This window comes from Sciurus carolinensis, chromosome 8, assembly GCF_902686445.1.
Source record: "Sciurus carolinensis chromosome 8, mSciCar1.2, whole genome shotgun sequence".
NCBI lineage: Eukaryota > Metazoa > Chordata > Mammalia > Rodentia > Sciuridae > Sciurus > Sciurus carolinensis.
In genome coordinates this window covers 19,772,209-19,785,129 of record NC_062220.1, presented here as the reverse complement: position 1 = coordinate 19,785,129, position 12,921 = coordinate 19,772,209, and the positions used below count along the sequence as shown (strand labels likewise).

The 12,921-nt window shown below is 37.8% G+C and overlaps 1 protein-coding gene across 1 annotated transcript in view; it reads left to right on the top strand.

Annotated features, from left to right (window-relative positions):
* Positions 1–2,277: 2,277 nt before the first annotated feature.
* Agbl3 (AGBL carboxypeptidase 3) overlaps positions 2,278–12,921 on the top strand; it is a 71,672-nt gene continuing 61,028 nt past the window's right edge. Inside the window, 3 exon segments of the mRNA XM_047562097.1 lie at positions 2,278–2,340; positions 3,200–3,260; positions 4,352–4,537. Coding sequence (XP_047418053.1) covers positions 2,278–2,340; positions 3,200–3,260; positions 4,352–4,537 — 310 coding nt within the window.

Sequence of the window (12,921 nt, the reverse complement as noted above, 5' to 3'; positions counted from 1 at the left end):
TCTACTTTCAAATTGCAGTAATCCATTATCTCCATTTCCACACTATCACAAATCTCACAGCTTTTAATGGCTCATGAAGGCACCAAACATCTGTACATTCTTTTTTTTTTGTTAAGTTATACTTGGAAAACTGTTCCAAATACATTAAATTAACCACCAGAACTAAAGATAAGGGAAAAATCAAAATGGGATGTACACAAATAATATTAAGCCTATTATGGGAAGGTCATATCTAACTAGATAAGATAATACACATAAAGTGATTTGCCATGCCCCAGAAGACAGCAAAATATTCAATTTGTTAGCTAATGATTATTATATTTAAAGAATCTCAAATCTGATAAGAATTTCGAGAGTTCACCCTAATACGTTCTCGACTCCTCCAAATCAAGATTTAAAAAGAAAATTCTCATTTTTCAGAATAAAGATCATAAGTCACAATTGTACAGAATGGAACTCACCATGCATACAAAGACCAACATTCGATTTAATCTTCTAGTAACTCCAAGTAGTAGCTGCAATGATTGCATCCATTTAAAGGATGAGGAAATCTTAGTCCAGAAAATTAACCTGTCCACGGTCATGCTGTTAAGATCAGGTGAGCTCCAAAGTACCAATCTTAACAAGTATGCTTTATCACCTTCTCTGAGAAAAGGCCTGACAACCAACTGACACGTACAACAGGGGACTAATTGCTATCCCGTCTTCTCCACTCCCAGATCCTCCCGCAGATCCCTGATGCTCAAACCTACCCCACAGTCTCTCTGGCAGTCCCCCAACTTTGCCCCGAGTTCCCATCAAGCCCCGCGGCTTCATCTTTCTCTGCCAAAACCCTGCGCCCAGTCCATTGCCTCAGCGCGGGTCGCTAAGTGATTCCCGAGGAGGCACGCAGTCTCGCGAGAGTGGGACCGTTGCCGAGGTAACGAGTGATCTGGGCGTGGCTGAGGCTGCTAAAGGACAGTAGAGCTCCTGCTAGCTCCGGACCCGGTGGTTTTAAGGAGTTCTCGAGATAATCTCCCAGCACGTGTGGGACGACTGACCTGGCCCAGGATTCGGGGAGGGTGTGAGGGGCCGCCTGAGGCGGGACGAGGTGCCGAAGAGGAAGGCAGGGTTGGAGGCAGGACGCCCCGGCGGAAGCAAGTGCGAAGATGAGCTCCTCCGCACCCCGCAGTGCCCTGCTGAAGTGAGCCGGGGAAAGACTGCCACCCCGATCTGTGGCGGAGTCGTGCCTCCCACGGAGAGGGCGGTGGTGCCGGCCCGCACTCCTCTGCCGCAGACGGGGGAGCCCCGTTACACCTCTGCGTGGGGCTCTGCTGACGCTAAGGTTTGATTCACTGCAGTCCACGTGGTGAGCCTCGTAGGCACTTGTAAGGAAACGGAATCGAGCGGTGCGGTGCCCTGTCCAGTCTTGTAAATTGGGAGTGTGTCCCCGAGACTGACACTTAAGTCTCTCGATACACGTGATTTTCTCTTTGCCTTTGTGGTTAATGTATGATGGACGTCATTCTGTGCAGCTTGTGTTCCAGAGCACTCTGGAGAGAGGAGCATAAGCCAATAGATTTGAGATTGGTAAATTCCTCTCCCAATCTATAGAATCTTGGCAAGGAATTTCGATTATTCCATTGTCTTAATGATAACCACGTGGGAGAATACTCGGATAGGCACACAATGGTCATCGCCTGTACAACCGTCTGGTAGCTATTGAGATTTCAGTAAGAATAATATAATTGAATAGAATAGAGACCGTATCTACAGAATAATATTAAACTATAAAGAGAAGAACCTGTTGTCATTTGAACTTGAATTTTCACTTCAACTGAAAATTAAGGAGAAAAAAATCTTTTGTAATTGTATTGCTATATTTCACTGCCTGAATAAGAACTGTAATTTTTATTTTATTTTAATGCCTCTGTGATCATTCTGAACCTTCTATCACTATGTAGCATTTAACTATAAATACAGAATGTTAATGACTTTTGTGTGTACTCTGGATTTTTTTAATTAAATTATTTATTTGCTTTGTCTTTCATTGTGATTTTTGTGTTTCTTGTAGTAATAGAAAGTTTCTTCAAATCTTTGAAGTTAAAGGTTTAATTAGCATACTAATTAAGTTTTTAGAGACTTGTCACTGTTAATTAAATACAATTGAATGAATTTTTTAGTACTCATTTAATGTAAAAACACCTTCAGCAGAAAAAGAAAAGCTATCAAATAAGTCCCTTAGAAATTGTTTTACAGCCTATCCACGTGATAAATTTCAAGCCAACACTGGAAGAGATGTCAGAAGATTCAGAAAAGGAGGACTATTCAGACAGAACCATCAGTGATGAAGATGAATCAGTATGTTTTTCTCACATTTTCCTTAATTTGAGATAAAATGTTATAAAATACATATTCCCAATTTAAATATTATAAAATCAATTGGATATTAAAACATTGCCCTTGAAATTGGGAACATGATTCAATTGAAAAACTAAGCTCTTACTGTGTACAGTATGCCCTATTTAGAAAGAAAAACTTTATCAATGTCTTCTTGAGGAAATAATTGTGATCAAGATTCTAGGTTTTGTTAAAAGGTTTATTAAATCATTAGGGTTTTATTTTTGTAATTCATTTCCACTTGTTTTCTTCTGTGTGCTAATGCTATAGTGTTACATCATAGCCTGTATGGTGCTAGAACATAGGCTTAATGTGTATGTGACATCACAAAAGAAAGAACATGGAAGAAGAAAATGGGAGAGAAATGTAGTGTTTAGAAATATTTTGTCTGATCCTTATACATATTTCTGAGAGATTCCTTTTAAATTTTATTAAAGTAAAAAATAATGTATGTGAGTCCAAAAATAAGCTCCCCCAAAGAATGTATAACCTCCTGGTTTTCTGGGTCTCTTTTTGTTGTTGTTAATTTAAATTGCGTTCCCAAGTTTATCAGGTACCTTTGAACTTCAGTCCTTATTCTTTCCCTGGAGTCATTGTTGCCATTCCCGGTGGAAGAGGAAGAATAAAGTTGCAAACTTTAGGTATCCAGGGTGTTTGAGATACTGCTTTGAGACCAGTAGCCCATAATAATTCTTTAATTTCTTCATTTATTAAACATTGAAGACATATACTCAATCCCCGGTACTAAGATAGATACAAAAAAATTTCTGAATTTAGAAACTGTTGGGTTTTGGTAAATTTAAAATTACTCTTGTTTTAGGATGAGGATACATTCATGAAATTTGTACATGAAGATATTCGTCAGTGTACACTATTAACAGGTTTGAACTTATCCATATATTTTTTCTTCCTTTTATCATAAAACTTTAAGTGAATAAAAAGTGAAGAAACTAAAAAAATCAGATTGAGTAAAATAGGAAATTTTATTCTGGTGAATAGGAAATGAGAAATGTTGTATATTCTGGTGAATAAGAAATGAGAAATGTTGTATATTCTTTTATAAGAATATTTTAGAGTTTAAGCTTTCCAGGTTTGTTTTAGGTAAACCTGGTTTATATTAGAAAATAGTAATGAAATTAAATGAAAGCCATGATTAGTTTATTAGTAAAGATTAGTCTTTTCATTCCAATTTGGGTGAAACTTATTGTTAAAAGATAAACTTTGCCACATTAAATTTTTGAAGAGTTCATTTGAACTAACAGCAATTAACAAATCAGGCAGCTCAAACTGGAAGTGGTTTGGGGCCTACACCTAAGGGGCATGAGGGGAAGGCTCTCACAGGGTGAATGCAGAACTAAGGCAAAGAAAACCTTTGGTTAAAATGGAGCAGGAGTCTCATATGGGTCATATCACTGGAAAGTTCCTAGTTAGAGGTTGTCAGTTTCTTTAGTATCTTAAAGGAAAGGAAATGAACATAAGGAGAGCTCAGTAAATTGATGCCACACAGTTAAAGAAGCAGGGTCACTGCACTGTCTGCTGAGGGTGGCCCCACTGTGACCCTAGAATGAGAACTGAGGGGGGAAATTTGTGACTGAGAGATCACTAGCAACCTTTGAGAACATAATTGCAGTAAGTGGTGAGGAATTGTAGTCGCAGAGTGCACTTAACCTGGACAGAGAGCCTGATGAAATAGTTGATGATCTGCTAGGAGAGCCCCAAGAAACCGAGTATGGTGAGAATAAATTGATAGCGCACAGGGTCGGCAATCATTTTTTAGCCTCTGCAAAAATCAGTTATCACAAAATTTCATTAATGCTTTTGTTTAAAATGCCACAATTGTTAGTTCTAATGATATCCACCAATACTCATGACTTGAATAGTGTTGGAAAGAAAAAAGGGACTATATAAAACATCACAAGAATTGGTGTTTTCCTTCTTGTCACTCATGGTTGTGTTTGAATCTTTTTCTCAGCTGACTCTTTTGGTGACCCATTCTTCCCTCGGACCACACAAATACTCTTGGAATATCAGCTGGGGAGATGGGTGCCACGCCTTCGTGAACCACGGGATTTATATGGTGTCTCTTCTTCTGGGCCCCTGAGCCCAACACGGTGGCCATACCACTGTGAGGTCATTGATGAAAAAGTCCAGCATATTGGTATGTATTTTAGCAGCTTGCGGGGTTCAAGTCTACCTTGGTCAGCCTTGATTAAAATCATTAAATGAGACTCACAGTGTTGGAAACATGCATTCTGAGAGAAATGCAACATAAGCCCTAGATGAAATTTTAAACTTCCTAGCTGCTATGTTTATAAAGGCAAAAAAGTAAAATTAATTTTTGAAATATACCGTATTTAACCTAAATATATCCAAAATATTTCACTTTCCCTCTTTTTATACAGACTTCCAAATCTGGAGTGCATTTATACTTACAGACATCTCAGTTCAGATTAGTCACATTTCAGGTGTTTCATGCCATGTGTGCTTAAATAGAGGGATTTAAAATATGTGCCACAGCTCGAGTCTTTCTAACCAATTCCAAATAGCACGACTATCTCACCAAGTCAGACTCAGGGAGTGAACCAGAAGGTCCAGGAGCTGTCATGCTATTCCTTTTTGCTCCCTCTTCCCCCATCTGAATGTCCTTCCTTAGTGTATCTTTATCCTCTTTTGCCATTTCCTGTCTTTTTCTGTTTTTCCCTGTCTGTTCCTTTTGTTTTCTTTCCTTGTTCCCCTTTGTCTCTTTTTTCCCTTTCCTACTTCTTCTTTCCTTTAATGGATATTTATGGAATTGAAGAGTACACACTGTAGGGTGTATTTTTGTTTTTGTAGTATGTTTCCAAAATTGATTTTTCACTCTTAGAAAGAGCCAGCCTTGTGCCCCCAGTCCACAGAGAAGTATGATAGGAACATTCCCATCATTCTGCACCTTCCCATGGCTGCTGCATTTCTCCTGTTGATTACGTTATTGTGTGCTCACATAGACATTCATTGGTGTATAAAATTTAAAACTGCTTTGAGCGTCTACTTAAATTTTTTAGGAGTCCTTAAGAACTCAGTTTTCCCCTCATATTTGCTGATTGGCTGGTAGATAGGTGATAGGTAGGTAGGTGAGTGGATGGATGAATGGATGGATGGATACATGGACAAGGGACAAAGAAGGAAAAAGAACAATGATTTTTGCTCAGAGAGGACAAAGTTAATTTCCAAGAATTCTAAAGGTTAAAAACATATGAAAGAAGTCATGCTTATTAGTATTTACATGCATCATTGATTTACAGGGATCTTTCAGCCTCCTGTAGGTGGGTATATATTTCTCCTCTGGAGTGTAGAACTTTGCTCTCTTTTTCTCCTTTCAGCCCTTATACCATTATTCCCAACCCTCCTCCAATAGCCCCTCCTCCCTTTTACTCCCATACCGGGGAGAGAAAGTTTTTAAACCCAGCAGAGAAAATGCTACCATGCCACTTTGAACCTTCCCACAAGCCCTTCTTTTTGTACCTCCCTTCTGTTTCATAACCTCTGTATTAAACATATCTATGGCAGTAGAAATGAAAAGGGATCTTGGGTGGGTTGTGGCTCAGTGGTAGAGCACTTGCCTAGCATGTGTGAGGCACTGGATTCGATTCTCAGCACCACATAAAAATAAATGAATAAAATAAAGGTCTAAAAAAAAATGAAAAAGGATCAGAAAAGGAAAATCCTCCTGCTTTTAGTGTGACCTCTGTCTAATTTCTCTTCTGTGGCAGTGGTGAGAAATGAGAGCAGAAGAGACCCAACAGGAAAAGAGAAACAAGGACCCCTTGTGTCTGTCTTCCAAGCATCCGCATCCCATGTGCACATTCCACTCGGTGGTTCTCTCCCCATCTAACGAGGCAGCCTCACTGTGACATTCTCAGCGCACCTGTCTGCTCCTTTCTTTTCCCAGCCCTCATTTTCAGCCTTCATGTGGCCCACAGTTGTAAGAATCGCCATCTGTGGCTCAGGACAGAGAAAGTTTTTACTCCCCTGGTTCTTGATAGAGGTCCCACCCCTTCAAACAGAGCAACTGTATTTCTGGACTCTTCTGTTAATTCCAAATCTATTTCCTTACCAAAATATTATTTTAAGAGTGTTAGATTCTATTTGCCATATTCCAGGTATCTTAGACTTTGGGCTCCAGGAGCCCAGTCTCCACCCCTAGTGAAGGTGTAGTACTCACAGGCAGGTGCTGATACAGCCTCTCGCCAGCAGTTTCCCAAGATCCTCAGAGGCAGGTTTGAGGTCACACAGATATTGGTGATACTGTCTAAGATGGTGTCCAGCTGGGTGAAAACTTCACTTGGGGCTGGGCCACTGCTCTTGTTTTTGTTTTTTAATAGACAACATTTAAAAACGTTTTTCCAAATATTTTTGTTGGTGCGTTATAGTTATACATAATGATGGGATTTGTTGTTACATATCAGTATATGCACACAATTTACAATACAAAATTGGCAGTATCACTCCTGGGAAAGTCCCCACTCCCACCCCTCCTTCCACCTCCTGGTCCCTTTCCTCTGTTCTCTGATCTCCCTTTGCTTTCCATGAGAATCCCTCCCACCTTTTCCTTTTTCCTCTCTAGCTTCCACATAGGAGAGAAAACATGACCCCTGACCTTCCAAGTTTGTTTGCCACTGCTCTTTCCTCACAGTCTGTGTCCTGAAATATTTGCAAGCTCCACGGGTTCTCAAGCCATTGCAACAACCACTGCAGCTAGAACCTCCTTCTAGGAGGAATTAGAATTTGCTCCTGGGTGTCCTTCACAGCTTTCTCCCCTTGACTTGCTACCATTTCAGAGAGTATATTTCCCACAGTCTTGCGTATTACTTTGGATCTTGCTGTTTTCATTTCACTATTGCAAAGATTTCACAAATTTGGATATTTGAAAGAACACGGAGGACTCCACAGAGTTCCACTTATATGTAGCTTTTGTTTAAAGGTAGAGGATATGGTGCAACAAGATAAAGAGGCTTCTGGCAAATGTTGGGACCCAAAAGATATCCTGATGCAAGTGTCACGGGGTCATTACACACACACACACACACACACACACACACACACACACACACACAGACTTGTAGACTGAAACGCCAACATCTATGTGATGAGACCTCAAGGTAAAGGTTTCCAACTGGGATTTTGTGCCCCTGTAATCATGTCATCAGGCCAAGCTGTGTAACTAGTTCTGCCAAAATGAAAACTATCAGTAAACAAACTTGCCATGTAGGGTTACCACAGGAGTCAACTTTAGACAGCGAATCATTAATCTTACTGCCCTTATCTTGGCCAAGAGTCAAAGCCAGACATCCAGACTTCCCGAGGGATAAAAATAGAGCTTTTCCAGCCCAGCTACAAATTAACTATGTCCTACACAGGCACCCTTCTTGACAGTCTTTTCATATCAGTCAATATATACTAATCTCCCTTTTATAATTGGTACATTTGATTTCATTAAATTCATCTAACCATAATTTCTTTAACTGGTACCTTATTAATGAATTTTAGATGTTTCCAGTCTTTGGCTCTGGCAAACAACCACAGGAACATCCTCTTATGTGTGTCCTAATGCATACATATAAAAATGTTTTTGTGAGTAAATTTCTAGAATTTCTATCAAAGGATACTGTCTCAAAGTGTTTCCCATGTTTTCTTCCAGTATTTTCATATTTCTTTTGAGCTGATTTCTGTATGTGGTAAGAGACAAGGATCTGGTTTCATTCTTCCCCATATATATGTTGAGTTTTCCAAGCACCTTTTAAGAAATTTTCCTCTCCTCAGTGTATGTTCTCAGTACCTTTATCAAAATTCAGTTGACTATAAGTAAGTAGGTTAATTTCAGGATTTTCTAATCTCTTCCATTGGTCTATGTGTCTGTTTTTATTCCAGTGTTATGCTATTTTGATTATTGTCACTTCATAGTATGTTTTGAAGTCAGGTATTGTGATGTCTCAGCTTTGTTTTTTCACTAAGGATTGCTTCAGATTTGGGGGATCTTTTGTGGTTCTATATGAATTTTGTGATTTTTTCTGGTTCTCTGAAGAATGACATTGATATTTTTTAAATGTTGTTTAAATTGTCGATGGACCTTTATTTTATTTATTTATGGTGCTGAGAATTGAACCCAGTGCCTTAACACATGCTAGGCAAGCCCTCTACGCTGAGCTACAACCCCAGCCCAACATTGGTATTTTGATGGAGATTGCATTGAATCTGTAGATCACTTTGGGTAATGTAGATATTTTAACAAAATTCTTCTAATCAATGAACATGGGATGTCTATTTCTTTATGTCCTCTATAATTTCTTACATCAGTGTTTTATAATTTCATTGTAGAGATCTTTTACTTTAATTAAATTTATTTCTAGATAATTTTTTTCCAAAAATCTATGAATTGGATTGCTTTCTTGATTTCTTTCTCAGCAATTTTGTCATTGATGTATAAAAACACTATTTTTTATATGTTGATTTTGTATCCTGCAGCATTACTAAATCAGTTCCAACAGTTTTTTGGAGGTCCTTAGGATTACATATAAGATCACGTCATCAGCAGAGATCATTTAACTTCCTCCTTTCCAATTTAGATGCCTCTTTCTTTCCCTCTTTCTTTTCCTCTTGTGTAATTGCTCTAATTAAGACTTCCTGAACAATATTAAATGTGAGTGGCAAAAGTGAACATTCTTGTTTTGTTCCAGATTTTAGAGGCAAGACTTTCAGCTGTCCCCTATTTAGCATGGTGTTGCATGTGAGTTTGTCATATGTCCTCTGTCTTGTTGAAGTATGTTCCTTCTATACCTAATTTGTTGAGAGTTTTTATCATGAAGGGATATTGAAATTTATCAAATGAATTTGTTGTGTCTGTTGTGATGACCAAATGGTTTTTGTCCTTCAGACTATTGAGCTGAATTATGTTTATTGATTTGCATATATTGAACCATTCTTATATCTCTGGAATAAATCTCATTTGAACAGATTAATTTTTCTAATATTTTGGTGAGACTTTCTGCATCTGTGCTTATCAGGGGTATATTGGTCTGTAGTTTTTGTTGTTATGTTTTTGTCTGATTTTAGTATCAGTGTAGCACTGGCCTTGTAGCATGAGTTTGTTGAAGTTCCCTCTTTTTCAATTTTTTTGAAATAGGTTGAGAATTGGTATTAGTTATTCTTTAAATCATTATTGGTCAATTCAGGTTTCCTGTTTATTCAAGTTGTAATTTTGGTGTATGTCCATAAATTTTTCTGTTTCCTCTAGGGTTTCCATTTTGATGGTGTATAACTGTACATAAATAGCCCCTAATGATCCTTTGTAACCTAACATGTGGTCTGTCTTGGAGAATGTTCCATATGCTGATGAGAAGAGTTGAATTCTGTAGCTCTTTGAATTAAATGTTCTGGAAATACCTGTTAGGTCCATTTGTTCTATAGTATAGTTTAAGTCTGATGTTTCTTTTCCGATTTTTCATTTGAATGACCTGTCCATTGTTGAAAACTAGGACATGAACTAGGGGATGAAGTCCCCAAATATTATAACATTGTAGTCTGTCTTTTCCTTTAGAGCTAATAATGTTTTCTTTACATAATAATTGAGTGCTGTAGCATTGGATGCATATATATTTGTAATTATTATTTCCTCTTGTTTAATTTATCATTTAATCATTATATAGTAGCCTTTTTTGTCTTTTTAAAAATGTTTTTGACTTAAAGTCTGTTTTATCTGATATAAGATGAGCTATTCCTGCTTTTAGTTTCCAAATGTATGTATTATTTTTTCCCAAAGGGTCACTTCTGTAGTGTGACTTTACTAGTAAAGTGAGTTTCTTTTAGGCAACATATGATTATGTCTTGTTTTTTTATTCTTCCATTCAGTCAGTCTATATCTTTTTGTTGTTGTTCTGTTCAGATATACATGACAGTAGAGTATATTTGGACATATTATTCATACATGGAATATATATTTTAATTAGCAAATTTGTTAATTATTTTCTGATAGTATATATGTTATTTATTCCTTTCTGCCTCTTTCTTTTCTTTCTTTTTTTTCTTTTTTGTGCTTCTTGTGTCTCCACACAGTTGTCTACACATCTGTTACATCAGATTGCTTGTGCTAAATTTGCAGATTAACTTTCATAAGGAAAGGCTTTTTCCTATAGACAAGTTATAGGGTGTAGGGTGTGTGGTTTTGGTTCTGAGTGGGCACAGTGGCTTATTCTCCATGTGAATTCTTTAGCTATAATCAATGTTAGCAGTACCTGCAAGCGTCCCAGTGGTTTAGAGTACAGGTATTTATGGAGGTAATTGTTCGTTTGTAGTTTTTAGTGTTTGTGACTGGTAGCATATGACCTTAGGACCCAGGGCAGTAAGCACTGTTCACCAGTCACAACCAGGCCTCTGACGGTAGCAGAAGCAGTGCTGGAGAACATGGAATGTGGATGATGTGTCCACAGGCCCTGCAGGGGCAGGCGTTACTGGCAATGGGGACCTTTGGCAATGGGAGTAGTGACACCAGGGGTATAGAGCACAAGCGATGTGTCTGCAGGTCCCTCAGAGGCAAGTTCCAGTGTTGGCAGGGGCCTCTAGCAATGGCAGTGGTGGCACTGGGAGTGTGCAACATGGAAGACATGCTTCCAGTGTCCACAGAGGCGAGCGCCACTAGAAGAGCCTTTAGCTACAGACTGGGGGCACTGGAATTGTGGATCACAGGGAGCATGGCTCTTGGCCAACATGGATAAGCACCACTGGCGGGATCCCAGCAGGGGGCACACAGCAGGCCTTGCAAGACGTGTCGAGGGCAGCAGCAGTGGTGTTGTGGGCTATCAACCATGGGACATGGTTAGATACAGAGAATCCTAAAGAATTCGCTAAACAAAACTTATTTAGAACTAATAAATGAATTCAGCCAGGTTGCAGAATATAAGGTCAATATGTAAAAATCAATTGCATGTCTATGCTCTTTTGATGAACAACCCTAAAATGAACTTAAATTAATTCTACTTTAAAGAGAATCAAAGGATAAAATAACTAGAATTAAATTTAAGAGTGTAAAACTTAAACTAAAGATCATTGCTGAAAGAAAATGAAGATCTAAAGATCTAATAAATAGATGAACAGATATTCCATATTCATGGATCAGAAGACTTACTATGTTACAGTGGTAGTCCTTACCAAATTGATGTACAGATTAAATGAAATTCCCATTAGATACTAACTGGCTCTCTTGTAGAAATTGATATGCTGAACCTAAAATTCATATGGAGAAAATTTAAAAACCCTGAATAGTCCTATAAAAAATAAAAACTTGAAAAAAAAAACAAATTCAAGGATTCAACCTTCATGATTTCAAAACTTATAAAAACTAACAGTAATTTAGACAGTGCGATGCTGTCATGAGGGTAGACATATAGACCTCTGAATAACTTGGGAGGCGGAGGCAAGAGGATAACAAGTTAAAGGCCAGCCTAGGCAATTTAGCAAGACCTTGTCTCAAAATTAAAAAAATAAAAAAATTAAAGGACAAGGGAACTTGGGATGTCCCCTCAGAGGGAGTGCTTGCCCAGCATATATAAGCCCCCAGATTTGATTTCCCTGTACCTAAAAACTTAAAAATTCAGAAATAAACCCATGTGTCTGTGGTCAACTGATTATTAACAAGAATGACAAGATTATTCAGTAAGAAATTCTTTTAAACAGGTGCTGGGACAAGTTGATATATGGCCACATGCAAAAAAAAAAAATAGTGAAGTTCAACACAGTAAATAACACATGCAAAAATTAATTCAAAATGGATCAAAACCTAAATGTATAAGAATCAAGACTATAAAACTTATAGAAGGAAACAGGAAAATCTTCATGACCCTGGATTTGGCAGTGAATTTTTAGATAAAGCATCAAAACAAGAACAAGGACAAACAGATAAATTAGACTTCATTGAAATTGAAAATTTTCATTTATGCTCCCAAGGAAATTATCAAGCGAATGAAAATACAACCCATGGAATTAAAAATTGCGAATCATTTACCTGACAAAGGACTTGTATCTAGAATGTACAAAGGACACTTCCAACTCAAAAATCAAAAGACCAACAATTCAACTTAAAAATGTGCAAAGGTTCCAAATAGACATTTCTCCAAAGAAGATAAACAAAAGGCCAATAAACACATGAAAAGATGTTCAACATCTTTAGTCATCAGGGAAATACAATTAATACAACATTGATATACAACTTTAAATCAGCTAGGATGACTAGAATCAAAGAGATAACAACAAATGTTGATGAGGATGTGGAGAAACTGGAATCCTGTACACTGCTGGAAGGAATGTGTGCAGCCAGCCACTTTGTAAGAGTTTGACATTTCCTCAGAAAGCCAGAGAGTTATACAATTTGACTCAGCATTTCTACTACTGGGTCTACCCAAGAGAAATGAAAACATGCCCAAAGAAAAAAAATGCAGACAAATGTTAATAGCATTATTTATAATAGCCAAAACATGGAAAAATCCAAATGTCCATCAATACACGAATGAATCA